Source organism: Haemaphysalis longicornis, unplaced genomic scaffold (assembly GCF_048455015.1).
Source record: "Haemaphysalis longicornis isolate Haplotype H1 unplaced genomic scaffold, Haemaphysalis longicornis Haplotype H1 scaffold_5, whole genome shotgun sequence".
NCBI classification, from domain to species: Eukaryota; Metazoa; Arthropoda; class Arachnida; order Ixodida; family Ixodidae; genus Haemaphysalis; species Haemaphysalis longicornis.
Window position 1 is genome coordinate 188717972 of NW_027526385.1, and position 21193 is coordinate 188739164.

Sequence of the window (21193 nt, forward strand, 5' to 3'; positions counted from 1 at the left end):
TTATTGTAGGTCTTGTGCGGAAAGGGTGGAAGCGAGGCAAACACGGACAGCAAGGCAGTAAAAAAAAAAGCCATCAGAAATTCGCGGTGGAGACTACTTTCTCCCTATAGCCGTTACATCACAACAAAATGGGAAAAAAACCATTACGAATCCGTGATGGAGAATAATCTTCTCCCTACTTAGCCGTTACATCACTCGCCACGCCTATAGGTTTCTTCAGGGATGTCATTGGATTGGGTTTATTTGTTCAGTGGTTGTCACGTGGGAAGTATAGGGCTGCGTCGGCAAGCTCGAACTTCATATCACCGATATTACACTGCTTTGTGGTCCGAGTAGTGGGCAGGTTTTGTGCCTTCTTTTATTAATTGCTCTCTGAAGTGTTTATATAATCCGGAAAACGACGAGCTAGGTATTTTCCTTTGCTGACATGCGCCTAACGTTGTTTCTTTACGCTTCGCAAGCTTCTTACGGAAATAAATGGCGGGAAAAGAAATAAAGGTAGGAATCATTAGCTCGACTTTGTTCGGATTAATCTCCGCCGCCAACATTATCGCTTTCTATAAAACAGGGGAAAAAATTCACCCTTTTTCTAATAAACGTTTATTTATATAGTAACGCAGATGACCTTGACTTTAGCCATAGAAGATCAGACTAACTCACTCACTCGGGAGCTCATTGTTAAGCGTCCCACACGCCACTGGCGTCGCTTGGTGTCCAATCACAGGAGGCCATTCGTTTTGACGTCACAAGTACACTTCTGTTACTGCCGCGGGATGCCGCTACATTGCGCAATTGCGCCGTCTGTTTGCTACTCGTGTACGCAATCTAGCTGGACAGGGTCAATCTTGCGTCAGAGCGCCCGGTCCCCGTCTGCATTGGCCGTCGTGTACGCAGGTCCCCTTAGCCTACGCAACAAGCTCACATGGGCTGTTATCTAGGGGACTCCGCTGACAGAATGAGGTACGCGCGTAGCATTCTGTTGATCACCCGGGGCAGGGCGCAAACATCTCGAGAATCTGATTGGCCTAACCAAGTTGGGTTCCCTGGCCTCTGTTTCCAGGAAAACGCTGGCCCAGCGATTGGATTTGCTCGCCGACATTTGACGGCGTCTTCTTCCACGTTGGCTGCTCCTTTTTTTCTTTTTTTGTTCATCACTCCCACTGGCATTGATTTCGTTTTCCTGCCCGGGCGTCTTCCCTCTTTATAAAGCTCGCGGTCCCTTCCTTTACGTCGTCTGCTGTCTGGCATTCCGCTTTCATTCGGTCGTCTGCCCTCTTCTAGTTTTTTTATCTTCTGCTATCTCCTCGCATCGTCTGCTGTCGTCTGCTGCGAGTTCGTCCCGCGGGGGCGGAATCCAATAAAGCGCTCCCCTTTCCTCGGCTGCAGATGATCGTAATAGGCATTCGTCGTTTTTCCTTATTCACAACACTCCGATCCTATCACCCCGCTTCCTCTTTATTCGGCTTTGAATAGGCTTAGCGGGCGCGCGCACTCAACGCGCCTATAAAAGCTTTCGAGGCCTGACGTTTATTCCCCCTTTGACGTCGCTAACCTACTCGCCGTCTGCTTCTAGCTCGCGTCGTCTGCTACTCGTTACGTCGCTGTCGTCTGCGAAGGAATCGTAACCTAATAAACCACCGCCTTCAACTTGTCTCTTAGGGCTGACATAAGACACACCGCACGCTTGCAGTTCTTTGCCTGTCCCCTTCTTTGATGATTTCTTTGCACTTTACGGCGCAAAATCAGCGCCCCGCCTAGTGAAGCATGAAGTCTATTTTCATATTTAAAGTGAATTATTCGTGGTGATGCGCGCTTTCTTTATCACGTTTTCTTTCCATTGTCAGCCGTAGGTGTTTTCTTTTTTTTTTTTTTTTTTTTTTCATTGCGTCGGCGGTGACGTCAAGAACGGGATTTATTTGACAGCTAAAGCAGTTATACCGCGTGTTGACGTTTTTTGTGATCGCGGAAGCCAGCCGAAAAACTGACGTCTGCCGTCTTTTTGGGCGTAGCACATCGCGCCAAATTAGATTGTAGGGCAAAGAACTTTCTTCTGTCATGCAATGTATGCGTTTGCGCCATACGATTGTCACGCTCGTCTTGTCTTTTTGTCTTACGACAGCCGGGTAGGAGAAACCGGCGGTATTTCCTTTTTGGTCGCGCATCCGAACACATTTGGCAGTTTCTTCTTTGTGGGCATTGTACAAATGCGGGGCTTACTCGTACTTCAGTAAATACAGTCCGCTGATATACTTCGGAGCATACAGCCGGCTAAAATTGAAGTAAATGCAAGACGGCGTTCGAAGTGTCGTACGACATTTAGGGCGGGCCATACAAGTCATTCTTAACAAAATTAATTTGTTCGCTGATTCTTTCAACACTCCGCCTTACCTGGCAGGGCTTACTGGCGTTCCGACCATTTTACGAGCTACCGCTTTACCTCTATTCCAATCAATTTAAATCACTCAAATAGCCATGAATAATTGATAAGCGTGTATAAATCACTCTAAACGAAACGACATCCAAGCCATCTGTAACTCGCTGTGATAGTCGCCTGGAGCCTTCCAAAATATTTTTAATGCGAAAGGATTATTCACAAGAAACCAGGCGTTGGCGACGTCTGTAGCAGCGAAACGGCTCCGAAACCCACGTGACTACGCCGCGTTACATAGCACGGGCGTCAGAGCAATGACACACAAGAAAGGTACTGCGCTGCTAGGGAACGCCTGGACATGTGCAGATACACGAGGAGAGTGGAGAGTGCACCAAGTGCATGCATGCTCAGCGCGGGTTTCGCCGGCTAACGCTACAGTATTCAGCTGGTCAGGCATTATCCGCAGTATTGGCCAAACGATTCCGGTATACACCCAACAAGCTAGCGCCTAAACTCTAAAAAAAATTTCCCCGCATTTCCCCGAGGGGAAGAATGTGAAAGTACGAATGCAGGAGTTGAATTTGCGCGGTTCGGTAATGTTCGCGAAAGAGAGATCACACACACACACACAACTACAAAGAAAGAAAGATGCATTTATTCACAGACACCTATTTGTGTTGTCGTTGTACTTGATTGCTAGAGCGGATCTCAGCTTTGCAATTTCGTGTCAGTACTCCTTTAAGCAGGTGCATTAGCCCTTCTCACGCCCGATTCCTGGCCAATCGCCCTAAGTGGGTATGTGCTAAAGAAATTAGGAACTCTTCTTGGCCAATCGCTCTAAGTGGGTATGTGGTGCGGGCGGACGGACGGCGGTGGACGCGTGATTCAGATTACTTGGCCAATCGCCCTAAGTGGGTATGTGCTAATGAAATTACGAACTCTTCTGGGCCAATCGCCCTAAGTGGGTATGTGGTGCGGACGGACGGACGGCGGTGGACGCGTGATTCAGGGTCGCTTAAGAAGTGCATTCGCACTTAATAACCCGCACCAATTTAGTTACGAAGCTCGGAAACAGTACTGGCAGCGCTAAAATCCAAGGCCCATCTGGCGACAGTCAAATGGATATCTCAGTCCCAACTCCGAAGAAGTGCTTAGGTGTTCTCGATTTCTTGCTTTGTTTGTTTGTTCGTTTTTTGCTAAATTCGGGTGGCTGCTTGATCGACACAATTGATTGTTAGTGCTTGCTGGCTCATTTGAAACTCAGGCACCTCTACAATGCCGCCTGTCTTTGTGTTCCCGTAAATAAATAAATAAATAAATAAATAAATAAATAAATAAATAAATAAATAAATAAATAAATAAATAAATAAATAAATAAATAAATAAATAAATAAATAAATAAAAATAAAAAAAATAAGTAAATAGATAAATAAATAAACCCTGCTGAAGTGACTTAACAACGCCGGCAAGTCTTCGGCCGACTGTGGCAATCTACCGCACTTCTGCACGCTGGTATATCCTTTGAAGGGACCTTGGGCACACCTGCCGCGAGGCCCTGCGTTGCCATGCGCCGAAACCCGTCGCATCTTGTTCTGGCAGCTAGTGAAGGCTTTCCCGGCGCGCAACGCCAACTATGCATCTTAGGAACTCCGGCGGATAACGCGGCGTAAGACTCTTATAAAGTTTCTCTCCCCCTCTCTCTTTCTGTCCCCGTGCCGCGTCGAGTAAATCATAAACAATAAACGGTGGTGAGCCATCGCTGCGAAAAAAAAAAATGACCTGGCCATTTCCAGTAACGCGAAAACTGGAGAGGAGCGGAGCGTGCAGTGTACAACTTTATTCTTGGTACCTTCGCGTTTTCGCCCACGGAGATGAACCCGTCGGACGGTAGAGGTATACAGCTTTGCTTCAAGTCTCCTGTCTTTGAAGCACGAAGCGTTCTAGCGCGAGGCGTTGGAAAACGTGTGTCCCGGTGTTTTAGTACCGTGACTACACGGGACGACGACGACATGAGACGCCGACAGCCCGAGACCCTAAAAATGAAAAAAAAAAAAGCATCGGTGTAAGCGCACCGAGGAATCAAACACGTCAGAGTATTTATAGAACGAGTTTGACAGCGTAAATACGAACTATCATAGGCTGCACATAGGCAACTGAACTTACTTCCTTTTATGCCATTAAGAAAGTGTGTTTATGCGTTTACTTTAACATTACAAAACATCAAAGCTTCTTCGTCTAACGACAACGATGGTTGGAACGCTAAGCTTTCTTCCACCGTGAACCACGCCCATTCTCGTAAGGGATTCGTTCGTTGTCGTCTGCCCATGACTGCAGCCGGCGATGCACTGATGTTGACATGGTGATCGCAATGCAACGACAGTGTGCACATGCGCCTAACGCCGAAACGGCATGCGCCAAAGCCGTCTTTTCACGTGCTCTAGTGAAAATGACGACGACGACGACGACGATGACGATGATGATAGTGGTGGTGGTGGCCTTGAAGTGTCCGGAATGTACCCAGTCGAAGGGATTGATTGGCCAGGGATAAAGTCCGCCAGCGCTTTGTGCGTCTTTGTTGAAACCCAATGTGTGATGCTCGCTTTCTTGCAATGCGTTTTGGGCTTAACAATTTGGGTTTTGGACTTCGACTTTCAACTTTGAAGACGCTGGCTTTCGACCAGAGAAAGCTTCGCGTTACAACCATATTTCCTGCGTGGTCGACATCAGTGAGGCGAAGGAACGTTTTCTTTAAAACCCAAACTGCTTCAACCGTGTCGGAAAGGCGCATTCGGATAAACGTCGGCTTAATAACGCGAGGGACGAGAGTTCGATTCCTACCACGCGAAGCATTTTGTTTTTCTTGGGGCGCTTGTGTAAAGTTGGCTTCCCTGTTGGGTGTATTGCCGGGCGTTATCAGGGAGAAATACAAAGCTGCGCTCTACTACGTCACAACAACAGTGACATTAACAACCAAAAACTCATGCGGGCTACCGTGGCTTGGCGATCTACATCTTTGAGTCAGCCCGTTGCGCCAGTACACACTTATACGGCGCCGATAAGCTACATGCAATCGACCACTCCGATCTCTATGGGTTGGTTGTGGAGACGGCTGGCGGCTTATCAATGCCAGACATCTGCAGACATGTCACTGTCTTCTCTACCCATGTCATATCTTTGCCTTCAATCGTGAGTTAACGCGCTGACACTGAAACGCGGCTTTGGCAAGCGCCGCGGAAAAAGTAAACGTGGGTTTAGATTACCGATATCCTTTATTGAGCCCTTGCCGTCGGGGTGAATTTTTATCTCGACGACCCTCATCGTCGCAACTCGAGATACAAACACCGTTGCCATGTCTGCTTGCGATAAGCAGATAAGCGCTGCTCGTCGTTCACGGAAGTCAGGAATCTACTTTCTGTCTCTATGGACACTGGAGATAGATAAAGAACGCCGTAATCTCTCCGTGTGCTTTCCCACAGGGTCGAGGCGGATACATTACCTCTTTAGTTGGGTGCACCACTGGAGAAGCTGCAGTTGCGGTCGATCTAATCGGTGTATAGATGCAGGAAACGCGCAACGTTCCGGTGATTGGGTCATTGTTATCTTGGAGAGGCTCTGTATTTGCGCGGAGAAGATTTAAAGATAACTGTTTTGGAGTTTGTGCGGCGCCGAAAGCGCAACCGCTGCGGAGAACCTCAACAAGGGGACTCCTTTTGAGGGGCGGTCCAGCAGGCGGTTTGACTTCGACGCTCACCTTCAGTCTCACTGAACGCAACAAATGGCAACAGGCCACGTGCAATAACGCCGGTTTGTTGGCGGCGATGCAAGGGCTACACCTGCGGGCATACATGCCACCCACGTAGCGGGAGTAGCAGCGCTCCCCGACGGTGTTTTTTCTATTCGGTGAGTTTTCCCCAACGTCTGTCCGTGTTTCCTCATTGTTTACTGTTGCTTGCTTTTTAAAGCGAAGCTGTAGTGTTCTCACTGATGGCGTTTGTAACGCTAAAACACCGAAGTGAATGAAAGAAAAAATTGGCCGCGTATCTGCTCCTTTTGTTGCAAATGTCGTCAAAAGACGATAGTCTTTATCGACTTTTGCCAAGTAAATGCCTCCCTTCGCTTTCCCGCTCACCTCTCATGTTGTTCCTCTTGCGTGGCGCTACCGTCGTCACCGTTTGATGGAAAGGGGCATGTTTATCTTCACTTTAGTGATTTTGTTCAGCACAATTTGATTCACTAACTGCACGCACGAGTATGAGTAGCGAATAACTGAGCCCGGTAGAGAAAAGTTCATGTGTAGGCGGGGATAAAAAGAATATGTGAAGAAAAAAAAATAGAACGCAATGAATTTGTGGAGTTGCAGTATCGTTGGTCGTATGGAGTAACCTTATTTGGTGTCACTGGTTATTCCTCCGCCCAGCTCGTCGATGCAACGCTTGTGTCGTAACACGGAGTGAATCCTCCCCTGCAGCGTCTTGCGTCGATTGACATTGTTTTTATATAGACGCTAACAAGTTTCATCGGTTTGTTGCCGGAAATGCTGCGATGCGCTCAGCGCATGTCGACGCTTTGTCGCCTATTTGTTTCTGCCCTCATTTTTTGTTGTGTTTCCCACTAAGAACTCCCGGCGGGGAAGTTTTCTCTCCACCCCAGCGGCCGTGGCACGCATGGTCTGCGGGTGACGCAGGGAAACCATTCGACTCTACGATCTTTAGGATATCGTTTTAGGGGCGAAGCACCTTAAGACCGAGGCTTGTCCGGCGTCCGTGCTCACAGCACAGCACCGTGTAAATCGAAACACCGTGTAAATCGATTGGATTGGATTAAATGTATGTATGTATGTATGTATGTATGTATGTATGTATGTATGTATGTATGTATGTATGTATGTATGTATGTATGTATGTATGTATGTATGTATGTATGTATGTATGTATGTATGTGTGTATGAACAAAAGGTTCACAAAAGGTTAACAAGAACAAAATAAAATATTCACAAAAGGTATGTGAGAGAGAGAGAGAGAGAGAGAGAGAGAGAGAGAGAGAGAGAGAGAGAGAGCCGTGCTACGCACGCGCAAGGAGTATTGGATTGGACTGGATTGGATTGGTTTGAAATGAATTGGATTAGATTGGATTAAATTGAATTGAATTTCATTGGATTGGATTGGGTTGGACTGGAGTGGAGTGGATTGGAAATTGTTTTAGCAGCAGTAAGCACTCTCACGGGTTATTTACGGTTAGAACTACCCCCAGTGCTTCGCCCACTCGTCATGATTCACTTCGTGGAGATGCGTGAATTTTTTACTTACTTATTCACCTGGCCACGTTTTTATTTATCCCTTACAGCGCCTGCTATCAATGCCTGGACAACAGGCCAATCAATCGGTCGACTTCATCGAATCAGTCACTTCAACTTCAGTTGTCATTGACCTTCGCAGCAAACTGCGTGATCGTCCGTCCCTTAGCTAAAGTTTGTTTGACTGTATTATTGCGCAAGACCAAACGCCTTTCTTCACGGCTTACCCGCCGTAAGTGGTAAAATGAAGAAAGACAGCAGCTAAACTACGGGCTGGAACGATTTCTGGAAACCCTTCGATGTTCTGAATTTCGTCTGTGCTATACTATACGCACGTCTAATTAAAGGCTGCTTGTAAACAACAACGTCACATTGCATTCCCGTTTGTTGTCGAACGTAAATACGTATGCCATCAAGCGGTCGCTTTTGGCAAGAGCATAAATGATAAGCGAGAACCGGCAACGCCTTCCCCATCTATACCACTTAACCAAGCGGATATGGGTGGGTACATTGCAATTACGCGTAATACTATATTAATTTCTTCGAGCGAGTAAGTCCGACGATGGCGGTATTCTGGAGTGAAAAATCGAGGCTATAGAAAATGCTAGGGGTCCCCATCTTTTCTGAGGGCTTAAGCTGCAATCACTGGCAGTTAGGTTTTTTTTTTCCTGGGAGATAAAAACACTTACCACGGACCTTTAGGAGCCGTAATTACTCTGGCGTTGAAGTATTGTGCTCGATTGAAACCTTTCTTTTTTCTTTTTGTTAACTTGCTAACTAACTTTTGAAGCTTCCCGTAACTTCATCAGCTTTTTACTGGTCACGCAGAGCCGTTTAATGCCTAACTTGGAGGATTTTTTCGTGCAGTTCAAGTGGGCTGGGTTATTTACCTTTAATTCGATCAGTTAAATCAAGCATTGCCAATGCAGCGCTAGACAGGCTTTAAAGGGGTTATTATGCATGAGTAATTTCTCGTCTGCAGTCAGTAATATATGCCTTCTTGCTGTTAAGGCAGTCAGTAATATATGCACACCTCGTCTTTCGGCAAAAAAAAAAAAAAACCAGCTCAAATCCTTATTGAGAAAAATTACTCAGTTTCAGGTATGTTGATCTTCCTGCAAGTGCCAATTATTAAAAAAGTCTGAGACCGAAGTATAATAAAAACGACAGTCAAAATTGAACGTAGTCGTTCTGTACGGTACATTGAAATCAGAAATCATGATCAATTATGAATGATAAGAAAACAATATTATTACGCAAGAAATTAATTAAAAAATACAGGCGAAATCATCCAAACATTGGGATCTTCGACAAAGTACGTACTCAAGAATTCGTAGTTGGACTAAACGTTAACCAGCAATCGATGTCAAACATGAAATTGGCCTCACGAAGTTCATCTTTCATTGTGAGTAAGAATTTTCGTCAGCTTAAAATGTTTTTTTTTTTTTTTCCGTCAATGAGTAACTTTCCATTCGCTTCTGGTTCTATGCGAGCATCCGGCGATTTCATAGCTGTATGTGAGTGCTTTGAAACACCGACCGGGGTCAGCGGGACAAGAAATTGAGAAAGCCCATCCAAACAAGCACATTTTGTGGTATATATCTTTCCGCAGCACTAGAATCCTTCCCACTCGCACTCGTCGCCTAGCTAAGTTGGGTTATTGGTCCCAGTGTACACGCGTTAAAGTGACAAATTTTCTTGGCAAATGTGTCATGAGGTGCTGCGTTGTCGTATTTTTTCTGCCTTACGGTGATGCGACACTTATGGCAACCAGGTAATAGGTATCGTAATTATTTTTCGTTGTTGTTGTTGTTTTAGTGATTCATAGTGCAGCCGAATGTGCATTGACCGGACTTCGATAATTCAAATTGTTGCCCATATCGAACGGTATATCTCATTGAATTATACTGCTGCGTACACTGTGTCACTGGTTATGCGGAAACGTTCATTATATAAAACTATTTTCTGATCCCCTTCCAATCCGGCATGTCCAAATTTTACTATAATCAGCTAATTTTGCATCTATATCTAGTCACTAGGTATTGAATCTGGCAGATATTTGATCTTGATCTTGCACATGCAATTTTGAAGCGTATGAACCGTGCTAATATCAGTACGGCACCAAAGGAATGAAACAAGCAAAGTGGAAAGCCGGGCTAGTTGAAAATGGTTCATGACTGAAACAAGTATACCTTAGAGACCAAGCAGATTTGAGCGAACTGTTGAAGATCGAAGCGGTGTTTTCCATGGCCTGTACCTAAGGCAATAACAGATGGTCGGGAACCCCCAGGGCGGTGGCTGCCCGTCTCGACCGTTTTCCAGCAGCATCCTGCGCATGCGCCCCTCTCGTACCCAGCACCGCCGCGCTGCGGGTTCGCAATTCTCGGCAGACGCCTCGGGCAGTGTAAACAAACGGGAGCTTTCTTAGCGTGCCACTTCGGTGGTTGTACGACTGGTTTCTAGGAGCGCTACTTTTTTTTTTATCCTCGCTTTTTCGCCAGCTCGCGGTGAATTCGTACGTGCACGCACACAAAACAATGCTTACGAAAAAAAGGGGCAAACGCATTTGAGCCGGACCACGCTGCGGGAACATAGCTGCTGGCCAAGGAGTAAAGGAAACAATAGAAAAATAACGGGAAAGGCGTTTCGCACACTGCAGCTTAAGCCTGTTTACTTCAATATTGTGCTGAGAACAACAGGCCCCGTCGGATGGGCTTCCGCGCTCCGAAAAAAAACAAAGGAGAAAATTGGCCGCGTATCTGCTCCTTTCGTTGCAAATGTCGACAAAAGACGATAGTCTTTGTCGACATTTGCCAAGTAAATGCCTCCCTTCGCTTCCCCGCTCACTTCTCATGTTGTTCCTCTTGCGTCGCGCTGTTTCCACAGTAAACACGTTAAAAGTTTGCTCAAGCCTGTTTAAATTTACCGCGTTCCCCTGCTCCAGGGCAGGTGCTTCGATGCCAGCGCTGCCGTACGGTGGAGACGCGCGTGAATCGAGGCGCCCTGCTTCAACGTTTACAGAACCACGTTGCCCTCCACCACATGCGTTCCAAGGAGAACGTGGAACCGATCTAGTGGGACCTTTCGTTGGGTTAACTGTTGCAGCTTGATTTCTTAAAATGCCGACAGAAGCTATAGTGGCGCGGGCGACAGAGTGAATTTTTTTTTCTGCAGTGGGTGTAGTATTTCATTTCGCAAGCATCTGTGATTTTTTTTTATGAAGGAACACTATAAATATCACTTATGTATTGATGTTCTGCCTTATGCTTGCGTAACATCTTGTTCTTGCTCAATAATGTTGACAACTATGAACATTGACACCGGACTTGGACGTATAGATTTGGCTGTGAGTACATAAAACCATTGCGGAGATTTTGTTTCACTTTGGCCGGGTGGCTGAATCGAGTGACAGGCAGACAGACAGACATACAGACAGTCCAAAATTTCTGGGCTCAAGTAGCCCACGAAAGACTATCGTCTTTAAGAACGGTTATACGAAAGGGAGGCTGAATTCGCCCGAGGAGCGACTTTTCAAGGAACCCCCACGTTCGGGCCTGTTTCGTATACCACGCAGAGAACTTGCGTCCGTGCCCTTCACGTGAAAGGACCGTAGGGGAATAGCGAGGGGTGAAGCGGCAAAGATGTATGGTGCACTTGACTACGGGATCTTTAAGGCACACGCCTTTAGGGCACATAGCGGCCGCTAGGTGGGCCGGCACTGTAAAATGTCCATTGTGTTGCACCGTCTGCCTTAGCCTTACCAGGTCTCCTGTACGTTGCAGTGCTTTGTGCTCTGCTTACGTTCGTCGCTATAGATTCCGTAGCTACTTCAGCGTATGGTGGATTAAACAATACGTGAACTGCTATACTCGGTGACAACTTAAGAGCGGCGCCGATGATGATGATGATTTCTATTGGTTTCCCCTTTGTATCGAGGTGATGACATGTCATCTTACCAAAAAGGACTAATATACATATGTTTTACACTTTTGGTTCAATACTAGCGCTGCTTAGGGCAGGCACAAAAAGCTTATTAGGCACAAAATACTTTTTTTTTCTGTTACAGGTGGTAACTGTCCTAGGCAATATTAACCTCTCTGCTTTTCGTCCACCAGCATTCTAATCTTCTTTTCGTCCCCTCGACAGCCTTGAAGTTAACTTCCTCTGTGATACCCTTAAATCCTAGGGGTTCTGAAAGCCCAATATTCCCTTCATGTAGATTTGGATGGATACTCTCACATTCTAACACGATGTGCCGCATAGTTTCTGTTTCTTTTCCGCAGACCACGCATACCCCATCATTTTGTGAATACTTCCCCACAAAACTCTTAGTTCGCAGGCAACCTGCTCTAGCCTCAAAAAGCAAAGCACTGCCCTGGGAATTATCGTAGAAATTTTCCTTTCTGATGTTCATCTTCTCAGCCCTGTACATCTCTAACGACGTTTTAGCTTCCATTTTTTCCTTCCATTTATTCGTTTCAATCTGCCTTGCCTCTTTTTTGGTTACCTTGGCTGTTTTGGATTCCCCACTGTTCTTTCCGTATTTCATCGTTAGCCTTCTAGTCTTTCTTAACCACTGCGTGTCCACACTTTTCAAGTATAGGTACCTAAAAACCTTAGCTGCCCACCTTCGTTGATCCATTGCCCTCAACCTCATCTCAAAGCATATTTTACTCTGAGCTTCTCTAACTTCAAACGACGCCCAGCCCATGTCTCCCTGAACTGCTTCGTTAGTTGTTTTTCCATGCGCGCCTAAGGCCAAACGTCCTACCGTTCTCTGGTTTACTTCAAGGCCTGATAGAACGTCTGATTTTAAGCAGAGTACAGCATTCGCAAACGTGAGACCCGGAACCATTACTCCTTTCCACATTCATCTTACTACTTCATATTTGTTATACCCCCACAGAGCTCTATGCTTCATTATAGCTGCGTTTCGCTTTCCCTTAACCTTAAGTTGCTCCTCGTGAGTACTTAAGTAGTTATCCCCATCGTTTATCCACACTCCCAAATATTTATATTCCTTCACTCTAGGTAATTCGCCTTGCTGGATAGACACTACGTCGGTGGTAGCGTCATTGGAAACCATTATTCCTGATTTTTCTGAACTGAAATTTGATCCGAGGTCAGTGGCTTCCTGGCCGCAAATATTTATTAGCCGCTGCATATCGGTTTGGTTATCAGCTAAAAGAACAATGTCGTCTGCGAATAACATTCCCGGAATATGCTGTTGTACCACTTCGCCTTGCCGCATATGGGTTAGGCTAAACCCTACTTGACTTTCCTCCAGTTTCTTTTCTAACCCTGCCATGTAAAGCATGAACAGTATTGGGCTCAAAGGGCATCCCTGTTTCAGTCCCCGATGGATGTTGACCTGCTGGGCGCATTTCTGTCCTTCCCAAGTAAGGTGCACTCTATTGTCTTTATAGATTGCTATAAGGAACTGTACTAACTCGTCATCTAATCCCTGGAGTTTCAACATTCTCCACAGCCGTTCTCTGTTTACGTTGTCATATGCCCCTTTAATGTCCAAGAACGTAATCCATAGTGGTCTATTCTGTGCTTTCGCAATTTCAATGCATTGTGTTATCACGAACAGATTGTCATCCAGTCGCCTGTCTTGTCTAAATCCATTCTGCAGTTCCCCAAGTATTTCATTTTCTTCCATCCATGCTTGAATTTCTGATTTTATCGCCTGCATTACGAATCTATACACCACTGACGTTACTGTGAGTGGTCTGTATGAATCAATACTGGCTTTGTCTCCTCTGCCTTTATATATTAAATTCATCCTACTTTCTAACCAGTCCTCTGGTATTTGTTTGGTTTCTATCACCTTATCCTCAAGAACGGCACCACCTCATGTAGTGTATCACTCCGCCAAAGCGTCGGACCCGTGACGTCAGTGCGCACGCGTTTTGAAAAGGGTTTGCTATGAATGCGTGATATCATCTGCCTTGCCTCATGCAGTTTGATTGTCGTCACTGGAGTCGTTTATAAGCACATTAAGTCCAAAAAATCACGGGAACGGCTCACGCCATGCTCAAAATATTCCCAGTAACGCCCTACTTGCGCCGCGCGGAGAAACATCCGGCAACGGTGATAAGGCACAGCGGCAACTTCCGGTTACCACCTGTAAGCACCTGCTTTCCAGTTACCACCTGTAACAGAAAAAAAAAAGTATTTTGTGCCTTATAAGCTTTTGTGCCTGCCCTAAGCAGCGCTAGTATTAAACCAATAGTGTAAAACGTTGGTATATTAGTCCTTTTTGGTAAGATGACATGTCATCGCCCCGATACAAAGGGGAAATCAATAGAAATCATCAGAAATCATCGGTGCCGTTCTTCAGTTGTCACCGAGTATAGATCACCTCGTCAAGAACACGCCGTTGTCTTCTCGTATTGCAACAGTAACGTTCCACTTCACGAAATGTTCAGTCAGCAGCAAATGGAATGTAGACGTGTTTAATGCATGTCCGATAACGAACACACAGCGCCATGTAGCCGGATTGTTTTGAGTTGTGTGCACTTCCGTTTGGTACGTGCTTTTTCATGCCAGAAGTGGGTTCGTCGTCGTAAATGCCTTTTGATAACGGCATGAGAGAAATTATGAAAATTAAAGCCGTTCCACTCAGTGTGAAAGCTGACGGAACTGCAGATCAGTGATTCGCCATAATTGGCTGTACCGCCGTTATCCGCTCACTACTACCAACCGATGCAATTCAAATTTCCCGCCTTCGCAGTGCTCGCGCGCCGCCTGCCTGAAACTGCGTCAGCGGGGGTTCTGTTCTTTTTGGGGGCGAAGCTCCTTAAGTCATGGGTCTGTCCATCCCTTGTGTCTCGTGGTACGTGACCGCCGCATGCTTTCGGAGATGTCGCAAAGTGGGCCGCGTTGCACGCGCAAGAACCGGCTGCAACCCGCAGCGCAAACTCGGCACCGGGAGCGCGAGCTTGTCTGTGTTCGCCAACGGAGGCGCGAGCGCACGTGCACTGCGAGGGGGAGATCACGCAAGAGATCACGCCACGAACGCAGGCAGTCGTTCTCGGAGATCGAACGAGACGCAAGGATCTTCGCTCGTTTCCTCTCGTCTTGTTCGGGCACAAGTTCGCCCTAAATAAAAGTTCTTGCTTTACCGTTGTGTCCCATCCTACGTGACAAATTGTAGTGCAGGTGCGGGGTAGTCCTCGATGGCGCGGGGTCTTTCACCAGGTCTGGGCCTGGGAGCATTGACTCCGAAAATAAAAGTTGATTTGTACAATGTACGCACACAGTCTTACGTCTTTCTTAATGATGTAACGGGTGAACTTTCACGGGAGAGTTACGGTTACCGATGATCTCCCCCTCTCGAGCTTCGCCCCACTTATCATCATTCATTCCGTGGATATGGCGTGATTTTTTTTGTGCTTGCTTTTCCTCCCGCACGTGCCGGCGTTGCACTGCCACTTTTTTTCGCTTACTATCGTAAAAAAAATCAACCCAAGGAGCGTTCCTAACTAAATGAACGCGGGCGATGGCTGTTAATTACGTATATTTTGCCTCAAATCTACCTACAGTTTTCTTTGCGCTAAACAACGGGGAGATGATATGGCAAGCGCCTGCGGTTCACGAGTTTCGAACGCCTATGACTATATAAACCGCTTAGCTTTCGTAGCCTCCGGGTTCCGCCGCGACGACAGCCGCTACGACGGAACGCCGTGTGGCTCTACTTGGATCCAACGAGCGAGCTACGACAAGGCGAGCACTAAAGTGCTCTGCACTTAAAAGAAAACTTATGGTGTTTAACGCGCCTATGCTACACCTTGGTTATGAGGCGCGCCGTAGTGGAGTGCTCGGGATTAATTTTGACCGCTTGGGGATCTTTAAGGTGCGCCGAAACCTCCACACGCGGCTGTTTTCACTTTTCGCCTCCATCTTTAAAGCGACCACCGCGGCCGGGATCGCACCCGCGTCCATGGGCGGAGCAGCACAACGCCTTAGCCACTGAGCCACTGCGGCGGGCACGAAAAAAAAATCAGAATTTTTGTGTTCAGGTTACCATTTTTTCCCTTCCAACAGCACATCGATATCTACGAACTCGTTTTAAAGCAACGGTAAATTCGTTCCATTGTATAGTTAACAGTAATAATTGTAATACCTAAACTGTCAGCTTGTGGTAGTTGATATCGTGATTGGTGTGATACAACGTGGTTCATTGTAAAGTTTAACTACGTTTCATGAAATCGATTTGACTTCCGTAGCCTTATTATTTAGTTTCAGCCGCCTCAGAAAGGTTCGGTTCGCTGGCGAGCACGAACTCTTGACTCCTCCAAGTCCGTTTGATATACGGTACCTAATGGTACTGTTGGGGCACGATGCTTTTTTTGTCGCTGGTTCACAACCGACGCTTTCTTCTATATCATTGCATTATTCTTGCATGCGCGTTTGCTTTCCCAATTTTTTTACAAGCATCAACTACTCATATGAGCATGCGCAAAAGATCTTGCTGTGCCGTCACGTAGAGGCGTTTCTCTTCAACAAAAAAAGAATAAAAAATAAACTCGATTTGTTTTTTATGTTTGTTTTCTATAGCAACGCGCCACGGCGTTAGCACCCGGATAAAAAATGGAATCGCTATTTTTGTGCGGCCATAGAATTATCATTTTTCTGGGTTCCTGCCCGACCATGCTCTCTCCACCGGTAGACAGGTCATATGTCTTTTAGCAGCACTGCCTGTTCATATTTTTTTCTTTCTTGTCCTTGCCAAAAAAAAAGTAACGAGGTCTGTCGCCACACAGCGTGGTGGTTTGACCTTTCGACGAGGCATCGAGGCTGGCAATTTTTCACGCCAATTCGTTTATAATGACGTATAATCTTTCGCAATTGTTAAAATCGCATTATACGTTCTTGGTGTGGCTGAAAAATAAATACTTCCAGGCTTTGAACTTTATGATTGCTATTATGCTGCTTTTTTTAATTTTATTTTCCCTACCGTTTGCACTTTACTTATACGAGGATGTCGAAATGACCGCAAGCCAACATTTCTCTTTTTCCAACTCTTGGGCGAATAGGTGGCGTGCCTTATAATCACGATGACGCAATGGGTGAAAAATGTTCTTGGCCCAGGAGAATACGAGCACGAGGTAGGCACGCGGTGTGCAATTATTAAATTCAGGTGATTTCTTGGGGGACAAACGTCAATGAGCGCCGTTCTTTATTTCCGCGGTCATACGTTCCGTACCTGAAATTCAGGTGCTGATTCCTGCAAGCACAGTCGGGAAATGTGGAGGCAATTTTTTTCAGTAATGAAAAATCCAACGTCGCCTCTGCAACACATTTCGTTGTCCAGTAGCGTTGAAATGTCACTGAGTATATAGGCGGCGTGTTTAACGCGCTGCTTTTAGTTGATGCACAAATGAACTTGCGAACGTCTTCCGTATCTGTCGGATATCCTTGACGCTTTTCTGCCATTGTACAGTAGCCGACCGTTTTCTCGGACTCCAGAAATTCGGTCTTTCTGGATATTTCGGACTTTCCCTAGGAACTGCGAGTTGTCCTATAGGAGTAACGGCACATGGATTTTTCGGACACTATTTTCCGTTCCCTGAAGGTCCGAAAAATCGGTCGGCTTGCTTAATCTTCACCCCTTTAGGGGTCTGCCTACTCGCACGGTTTGGATAGGAATCCAAGTAAATCGATAGCTTCGTGAATGCCGCAGCAGAACAAAAACATTTTTTACTCGTTCCTCGCCTGTAAGAACTTTATTAGCGCGAGCGGATGCACAAAGCTGCTGATTGTTTCTCGCAAATTGCCTCGACGATTTCTCTATGCTATAAACCGCAAAAGGTCTGGAAATTTGTATTTCTAAACTCCATTTAAGTGTGCATGCTACGCCGTGAGTACTTTCTTCACCGACTCCCTATAGCTACTACAAACGTGACTGTAAGGATGCACTGTGTAGCTGTATTCGTAGCTCTTGTCGTATACAAAAGTGGTCTTTGTGAAGGTTTTGTCGCATTTTGGTGCCTGGCATAATTAATTAATCAATAATTTGATTGAATGACTGATTTATTTATTTGTTTGTTGATTGATTGATTGATTGATTGATTGATTGATTGATTGATTGATTGATTGATTGATTGATTGATTGATTGATTGATTGATTGATTGATTGATTGATTGATTGATTGATTGATTGATTGCACTTTACTGGAACAGCATACGTAATATCTGGGCGCTCTCTTGTAAGAGGTGCCTCAGTCTAGACTATATATGTATCCTGGTTATTGCTGGTAAGATGGGCCCTCTAGACCACCATACGCTGCACGTCTAGGGCCGCACTGCTGTGTCCATGTATGCAACTACTACACGATAGTAAGGACCTAATTGCGGGCAATGTTGTCGAGAAAAGTGTTGCGACGCTTTGTTGTCTGAATACGCACAGGACGTTTCACCCATCTTCTTGTGTGTGCTTGGTACTGTTCGTTGTTTAGTCCTAAAGCAGCGCGATGTACTCAGAGAGAACTGCCCGGTGTGGATGATATCAAGCCAAGGCATGTGTCGCTTATGGTTGCCCCGCAGGCTCGTATGGCCAGGGGTCCATGCGATCCCGTTTCATTTCGCAGAAATTCACAAGCTCGCTGTAAGCTTACTTCTGCTCTGTTATTGCATCAGTGTTGAAACTGACAGCTTGCGAGCAGCAACACGAATTAGGGCTAGCATTTTTCAAACCCTTACGATGCTGCAAAGGTGGCAATGTAACCTTTCTCTCAGTGAACAAGCCGACAAAAATCATCCTGTGTGTCGCCAATCTATGACCACATTCGTTCGGCACCGATCCTCTGCAAAACACGAGATATGTTAAAGGGTTTCCCTCTTAGGTCTGCTCATTGCATTTCGTTCCTGTTTAATACCCCATTTAAGTAATCAGTCAATGTTTCTCCATACTTTCTTGCACTCGCAGTTTCGACGACAGCAGCTCTATCAGCAGCGGTCTGAGCGACACCTTTGCCGAGCTCAGCACCAATGACAACCTGACGGACTCGTCGCTGAGCTCGGACCCCTACGGATGCCTCAAGCGCCGTCCGCACCACCCGGGCATGGCGCCTGCAGCCACCTCGGCCTCGTGCAACAAGGGCATGCCAGACAGGTCATCCGCATCCCGAAAGGCCGAACAGCACCACCACTCGCCCGCGTCCGCTTCTGGGGCCATCGTAGGAGGCGGTGCTGGTGGCCTTCTTCCCACCACCACGTCCATGCGAAGCCGTAACGCCAACGTCAAGAAGACGGACAGTTCCATGCAGACGGACTCCAGCGCGCTACTCCAGCAAGGTGGTGCCGCGTCTCCTCATCTTCAGTCTTCGACGGCCAACTGGAAGAAGTACGTGCAGCAACAAGAGATCCAGCACCAGCAGTCCAGGACAAATTCTACGGAGTCGTTGAAGTCCAAGGAAAGCAAGAGAAGCGCCGGACAGGCGTCGGGCAAGCCGAGCAAGTCCACGGACAGCAATCGGCACGACGTCGTGCACTCCAAGGCCGCCAAGTCCAGGATCGGCTCCTCTTCGTCTGGGGCCGGAGAGACGAAGATGAGGTCCTTCTCAGCTGACACTGCCATGATCGGAAGCGACTTGGCTCTGGACAAGATGCGAACGTCTTCCGCAGGCGCTGCAGGTGGAACGCCCGTCAGGTCTTCCGGCATCGAGTACGCCTCGGCGGCCGTCGTGGTGACCAATCGGAAGCTTTCGGGCCGTTCGCCCAACGTCCCCGCGTCGGGACCATCGGGGTGCATGGTGACCGGAAAGCGCCCTTCCAGCACCGCCTCGTCCGGAAGCTGTCGGAGTGGCAGTAGCTCGCAGAGCAAGAAGGACGGCTCGTCGGAACTCGACCACAGCCGGACTTCAAGCCTGACGAGGACGGGCGAACTTCCGCGCGGAAGCAGCCGGTCTTCCCTGGAGCGCAAGGCCAAGGTGTCCGGAAGCACGCAGACTGGAGGAGGTGTCAACGACATGTTCGTGTCGGCCCACTCGGACTCGGAGTATTGCTCCCTGGGCAGGTCTTCGGGAAAACATGCCAAGCAGTACATCCAGGTAGCCTTCTGTGCCTTTTAATCGGGTTTAGTAAACATCCTAACGAATGAAGCAGTATTGCACAGCGCAAAAAAATTGTAGGTAGTAATGTCTTATCTCTCAATCTTCCAGAACATAGATAACGGAAAAATGTTGAGTCAAACTGTCATTACAGTCACTTCGGCACAACACGCTTTGAATTCAGTGATGGACGTGTGGAGAGCGAATTCTTTCACTGCATTGCTATTTCTTGGTGTCGGTGCGCAGCTTTTGCAAGAAAATAATAAATCGTGCATTGTCAGATGCACGACACAAAATTCGGAGCTGTTTGAGGATTGTTGTGATGAGTTAATCGTTGCCGTTGAAGATTTTTTTTTTCTGGATTACAACAGCGTGGCTTTCGCCATCATACAGCAAGGAAAACTATAGGCGACAGGGAAAGGTATTTTGTGTATCGAATTAATGAAGCAGGAAAACCTAGTCGTGGGGATGTCGCACATTGGCTCGGTCCCGAAAGCAGACTACGAAGTCTGTCTGTCGTAATGTTTGTTACGGCAGAGTGCTAAAAACAGACGTGACCGCTAATCAGTTACTATAGCCATTCACCCTTTGACACGGCTGAGGACGCATACAGATATCAAAGTGTAAACAGCAAAGAAACGGGTGGCAGCCGACTTACAGGGTGGCAGCTTACGAAAGTCACGGGCTTATTGATATGTGTATACATATGCGCTGGAGCGTACGATAGCGCAAGGTCAGCTTCCGAAGATAAAACAGTGACTATTATGAACTGTTACGCTGTGCATAGGCGGGCACCCACTCTGTGATTAACAGCTCAAAAGTCTATGTCGTGTTGTACAGGGGTGATTAATGGTCATGGTGACCCATTGTTTTTCCGCCGAATTTCTTCCGAATGACTTCCTACAGCTCGTTTCCTGAGTTAACCGAACTCGAAGTGCTAGATTTCATCCCTTCGCCGAATTATGTGCTTCTCTCTGCTTCTGTACGCTTCTCACCATCTCTATCCCCCGTTCCGTGTCCTCACCACAGCTTCCTTGCCGTACTCTTAGCTTTTAATTTGTCCCTATGGCTTTACGGACAAGTTTCTGCTACACACAAGGACCGTTTCCTGTGCTTTTACGTCTGCGTTTTGTCATCTCGTTCCCGTCTTTTGTTGCTTGACGATGACTAGAGCCTTCTTCCAATTGTGCTTTGCACAAATCCTCAAGTTTCGGTCGGTTATGTGCGCATTTGGAAAGAAACTTGGTAGCGGAATTGTTTTCTGTGTGGCAAGCGTGAGCTTTCTCACGTGCTTTACGGGCTACCAAAGCTCTGATAGAGTACCTGCAACACACAGGTCTAGACCAGTCGCTGTGAATAACTCGCCGTATATGTACGCATCAACTTCTTGAACATCATCGCCATCATCTTCATCACGTCATCAACTGGCGTAGCAAGTTAGGCATTTTAGCCCAGCTAACATCGCCCGAC

General features: G+C 46.8%; 1 protein-coding gene across 2 annotated transcripts in view; it reads left to right on the plus strand.

Moving 5' to 3' along the window:
- LOC144138901 (uncharacterized) overlaps positions 1-21193 on the plus strand; it is a 917654-nt gene that overhangs the window by 682975 nt on the left and 213486 nt on the right. For both annotated transcript variants that reach the window (XM_077671409.1, XM_077671410.1), the window contains one exon: positions 18601-19723. In XM_077671409.1, the coding sequence (XP_077527535.1) occupies positions 18601-19723 (1123 nt within the window). The remainder of the gene's footprint in view (positions 1-18600; positions 19724-21193) is intronic.